The following is a 5,659-nucleotide window of genomic DNA, read 5'->3' as shown; positions in this document are numbered from 1 at the left end:
AAGAAGACAAAAATATAGCACTTCATTGTCCCAGGAAATTCCAAATAATGGATTTTTAATTCTTGGCCGAGTACTATAACTGTGTAGATATGAAGCAATTTCTAAATAGTAGAATGAAATGATAAACGTTTAGTATTTTTCAAAAAAATAAGTTTAAGACTAGTAAAACTCATTTTTAAAACCAGATTACTGGTTTATCATAAAAGGATGTGATAAAGGATACAGATGAACATCCAGAAGGAAAAGATGTGTATGGCATGATATGTGAGGAGGGGTGTGGACGTTCCGTGCCCTATTTGAATTTGCCACTCTCCCCAAATCTCCACATGTTCACCAACCCAGAAGCACCTCAAGGTGTTTTAAATATCATTTTCGTCTGCTACGATGTAAAAAGAATGGATAGGAAAAAAGCTCGTCAAAAAATATAGGCTGGTGACTGGGCATAAGTTTTAACAGATGGCCTGTGTTCTTCTCCTACTACACATTAGCTGCCACAGAGTAGGCTGAGATATGACAAAAAGAAATAACACATCCACCACAGATTTCATCCTCTTGGGCCACTTCCCTGAGCTCCGACATGCCAGTCTCCTGGTCTACCTCATCTTTCTGGTCTACATTATCGCCCTCACAGGGAACTCTGATCTCATCTTCCTGATCTGGGTAGATGCCCACCTCCACACTCCTATGTACTTCTTACTCAGCCAGCTCTCCCTCATCGACTTGCTCTACATCTCCAGTTCGGTTCCTAAGATGGTCATCAACCATTATTCAGGGCAGCACAGCATCTCTTTCATTGGCTGTGGTGTCCAAATGTTCTTCTGCCTGAGTCTAGGTGGTGCTGAGTGTATCCTTCTAACCCTCATGTCCTATGACCGATTTGTGGCTGTCTGTAACCCGCTGCGCTACACAGTCACCATGACCTCTAAGGTTTGTGTGCTGATGGCTGTGGCCTCATGGGCTGGGGGTGCTCTGAATTCACTCACTCAAACCATCTACACCATGCACTTCCCGGTCTGTGGTCTGAAGGAGATAAACCACTTCTTCTGCGAGATGCCAGCCATCCTGAAGCTATCCTGTGAGGACACTTCAGATTATGAGATGGTAGTTTTTGTGGTAAGTATCGTATTTATCCTCATCCCCTTTAGCCTCATAATGGCTTCCTACATTCGAATCTTCCTCACTGTTCTCAGGATGAACTCTCCTGAGGGAAGGAACAAAGTCCTGGCCACGTGTTCGTCTCACCTGAGTCTCTACCTGGCGCCAGGCATGGTGGTGTACATGACCCCTGGCTCCTCCCACACCCCAGCACTGGATCAAGGTCTTTCTGTGCTCTATACTATACTTACTCCCATGCTGAACCCCCTTATATACAGCCTGAGGAACAAGGAGGTGGCGCGGGCTCTGAGGAAGGTCTTGAGGAAGAACCTCCTATCCAAGTAGTTTGAGAAATAATCACTGCCATAAAAATTAGTTTCAACGTGGCAGTCAAGGCTCCCGGCTTCCATATTTCTTCATTGACGCAGAATTCCTATTTAGGAACACAGACTATTTTCGGCATGGGCATTGAATCTCCAGTTACATTATTGTGTTTGAAATGAAATAACTGGGTTCATTATACAATGCATACTACGTAGAAACATTTGGAGAAAAAAGACTTTGGTAGCAAGTAGATGAAAGCATGTATATTCTTTCTTATAATCCACCCACAACAGTGGATGAAGGTTCTTGTCACTCTGTTTTCTAGCATCACAGAGACAGAGAAAGCTGGGACTGCTTATTCTAATTTCTGACTGACTATCCACCTGGTCTGAGAGTAGAACAAAGGAGGAAGACAGGGACATTCACTTTCTCCAGGAAGAACTGTTTTCTCCAGATTAATGTTATTTCTTTTGACTGAGTGAAAAGCACATTCATTACTTTGACAATTATTAAGGAACAATTGTCTATTGCCTTTATTTCATATTTTTGTTCAGTCTAATAAAGTTTCACTCTGACCTCATGGTTACACTAGAATTTGTCACAGATGTGCTAGCATACAATGCACAGTTAGTCCTTTTAACTCGCCTCCTACTCTCTTTCTCTCCTTTGCTCCACTCCAGCTACAGTAAGCACAAGATGGATTAAGTGTATATCACCAACCCACTTCCTCCTCCCCTCTTCCCTTAAACTAGAATGCTTTCCCCTTCACTTCCTCTGGGTACCTATTCAAAAGTCCAGGTCACCGTATCTAAAATTTTAATCTTCCAATATTTTACGTCTCTTTTCCCTGCCAATTTTTTTCTTCTTACTGATTGTTACTATCTGGTACAGCATTGATGTCTTTATTTATGTATCATATTTATCCCTACCAAAAAGTAGACCCCATCAGGGTAGGGATTTTTCCTGTCTTGTTCACTGCTGTAGCCCCAGTCTCTTAAAAAGTTTGATACACAGTACATAGTATGCATTGTATAAATGTCTATTAAATGAATTAAGGGGTACCTACTGTAGACTCAACAGCTTCCAGATATACTAGAACTTGACTTTAAAAGGGTGGATTGTTTCTTTCTTCGTTGTAAATGTGCTACCATCCCAGGCAACAGGGCGTCGTGTGGCAGTTTTTGAACCAAACACAAACTGAAGAGAATTCTTACAGGGCAGATGCCCCCCCCCTCCCTCCCCACATTGGCACAGCACAGCATGATGGAGGCATAAATTGGGCAAAACATGCCAATAATCCTCAGGTAAAGGATAGGCGTAAATAATATATTTTTGAGAAAAAATTTCAAGGAGACATGAGCTTCCCATCCCACCCTACTTCCCGTGAGGAAAGGTTGGGGGTGAAGGCGAGGGAGAGAGAAGAGAGACGAGGGCAGTGCGGTGCTTTGTTAGTAGATTGGAGCTCATCACTCTATCAGGATCTTGTGACAATATTTAGGCGAAGCAAAGAAACTGTGTCTTGATATGCTAGGAGAAAATTCCCAGGATTCCTTAAGACCCAGAGAGAATGAGTATTAGGAAAAGGGAATGCTAGCTGATATAACAGAGATGCTTCCCAAATGTTAGTTCCTTAATGCAATAAAGGTTTCTATTTTGCTCATGAAAGTCAAATCGATAGAGATTGGTGGGGTATGTGGTTCTGCTTTTTGCAGTCACTCAGGGATCCAGGCTGACAGAGGCTCTGTCATCAACATGTGGTTTCTGAGACTGGGCATTAATGTATAGCCAGCAAACAGAGGACAGGAGTGTGTCTGAGTGGGTCCTATGGGCCAGGTGAGGGAGTGGCTAGCATCACGTCCACCCACAGCAAATTCGTCCGAATCTGGTCTTCTATACAACATCTCAGAAAGGGAGGCTGAGAAATATCCTCTGGCCGTGTCCCCAGAGGAAAAGCAGGTGGTTTTGGTGGACGCTTAGCAAAATGACTGTGTATTACGTCTTGGCACAAGGAGCCAATAATGTAGTCACTGGTTTCAGTAAAACAGTTAAGCAACAGAATAACACATACAGTCTCAATTATTGAAAGGGAGAAGCTCCAGAAGGGACCAACTCCGCGAAAGCAAGGTACAATGAGAGGGAAATTTAAAAATATTAAAAAAAAAAATACAGGCAGCAACTGGATTGAATCTCAACCAGTTAATTCATTGCCCATGAAACAATATATTTAAAACTGTTTTCTCACTGTTCGCTACTTCTCAATTCTGCTATTCATCTCATAAAAATAATTCATCTCATAAAAATTATTTTTAGAAGTTGTTTTGTGTTGATAGCATCCCAGTAATACTTTGTTGTATTCATAATGTATTTACCAGCTGAATAATTGCAAAAATATTCTAATTAGAATCCAAACATCATCGATTTTATAGCTCCCTACCATAGTGACTTTTAGCACATCCTAACCACATCAAGTGTCAGCTTTAAGTAAAGGAAATAAGAACTAAGATACATTTCTCTACTGAGCAGTTGTCACTATTAAGGATTTACCACTCATAATCATCAAATTAAATACTATATATCGTGGGCATATTTTGTGCCAGGAACTGTGTTAGAAGTTTGCGAACAAAAGTCCCATAAAGCGCATATAAATCTGGGTTTTATTTTAATGTTGGGATGGGCAGACTTGCAAGTTAAATATATATTAGGGAGTCAGGCAAGACTTCTCTGAGGAAGTTTTTTTTAAAGCTGAAACCTGAAAGATAGGGAGTAACCAAATCAAGTAGACAGAAAATGTATGTCACGATAATAAATAGAATGCAGGGGATTCTAGGCGTTGGAAAGGATTTAGAGGATTCAAGTCTGCCATAAAAGCCTATGTGATCATCACTAATAGGAGAGGGAGAGAGTGGTGGCAAATAGATTTGAAGAATTTCTCCCCTTGAGTTCTCCTGAAAAGAGCCTGATACAGGGACTTGGGAGATTGCCTCAGGTTGGAAAGGATTTAGAGGATTAAAGTCTGCCATAAAGGCCTATGTGATCATCACTAATAGGAGAGGGAGAGAGTGGTGGCAAATAGATTTGAAGAATTTCTCCCCTTGAGTTCTCCTGAAAAGAGCCTGATACAGGGACTTGGGAGATTGCCTCAGGAAGCAAGAGTGTCAGAGTAGGGAGAATGGCATAGAGAAGCAGGGGGGAATACAGGGTTTTCATATCAAGGCTGTCTTTGTGTGTCACTGGAGGACAATTTTGTTGGGATTCCTAAGAAGCATGTAAATTACCTGCCAGAATTATCTAAAATTAAGATCAGTAGAAAGAAGAATTTCCCCACTAGTCCCAGTTCCCTTTGGCCAATAGTTGCTCCCAGGAGTAACTTCTGAAGTTGCATCCCAAGTCTAGGACCTACAATTTAACAGAACCTCAGTTTGAGGGAATGGGAAGCATAAATTCCACAAGCGTTGGAATGATGGCAGGAGGGAGCAATCACCTCTTTGGCTCCTGCACTGATACATTCCAGGTGTTGTGTTAGAGCACCATGGAATAACCCTTGATTCAGTATATATACCACATCTTGGAGGACAACACCTCATCTGGTTGCCATTCAGCTAGAATCTTAGATGAAGCTTTAAAAGACATTTCATTGTTCTATCAGGTCAGCAGCTTCCAGATGAAATTGCATATGGTAGGATGAGTGGATCATGTGGTTGGTCATGTACCTATTGCCACACATCCATCACCATGAAATAGACACCTTTTCTTGAGGCAAAGTTAATATAAGATCCAATATTTCTCAATAAAGTACTGTGCAAACTCTTAAAGAGGTACTGGAGGAGGTACTGCAGAAATAAAAATCAAACACATAACCATAGATGCCGATTCCATAAGCATCATTGCCTTCTCTGGGGTAGTGCAGCCATGTATCAATTTGTGACAAAATGGCTGATTGGTCATCCTGAGGATTCAGCATTGGCTTCTACTGTTGACAGCATAAATAATCAGCATTGGATTGGCTTTGGCTCAAGAGTACCCATGCTATTGAACCATGCATACCTTGCTTCCTTGCATCCTGATCACTCCATTCACGGTCCTGTTATGTAAGCACTAGGTTGGCTGCTAACAAAGACTACTGACAGCTGCTGGATTCAGCAATAGGTCTTCAATGACAGTAACTTGATCTGATTGATGTGAACCTCCAATAAATATGTTCCAAATATTTTTAGTAAGAATAAAAAATAGAATAGGCATG

General features: G+C 41.4%; 1 protein-coding gene across 1 annotated transcript; it reads left to right on the top strand.

The window, feature by feature from the left end:
• Positions 1-510: 510 nt before the first annotated feature.
• On the top strand, positions 511-1,440 carry LOC102526681 (olfactory receptor 2T27-like). The gene has a single exon (XM_006218762.2). It carries the CDS (start codon positions 511-513, stop codon positions 1,438-1,440), a length of 930 nt encoding a protein of 309 aa, XP_006218824.2.
• The last annotated feature ends 4,219 nt before the right edge of the window (positions 1,441-5,659 follow it).

Source organism: Vicugna pacos, chromosome 3, assembly GCF_048564905.1.
Source record: "Vicugna pacos chromosome 3, VicPac4, whole genome shotgun sequence".
Lineage (NCBI taxonomy): Eukaryota > Metazoa > Chordata > Mammalia > Artiodactyla > Camelidae > Vicugna > Vicugna pacos.
The sequence above is the reverse complement of the archived record's forward strand: the minus strand, read 5'-3'. Positions and strand labels throughout refer to the sequence as shown.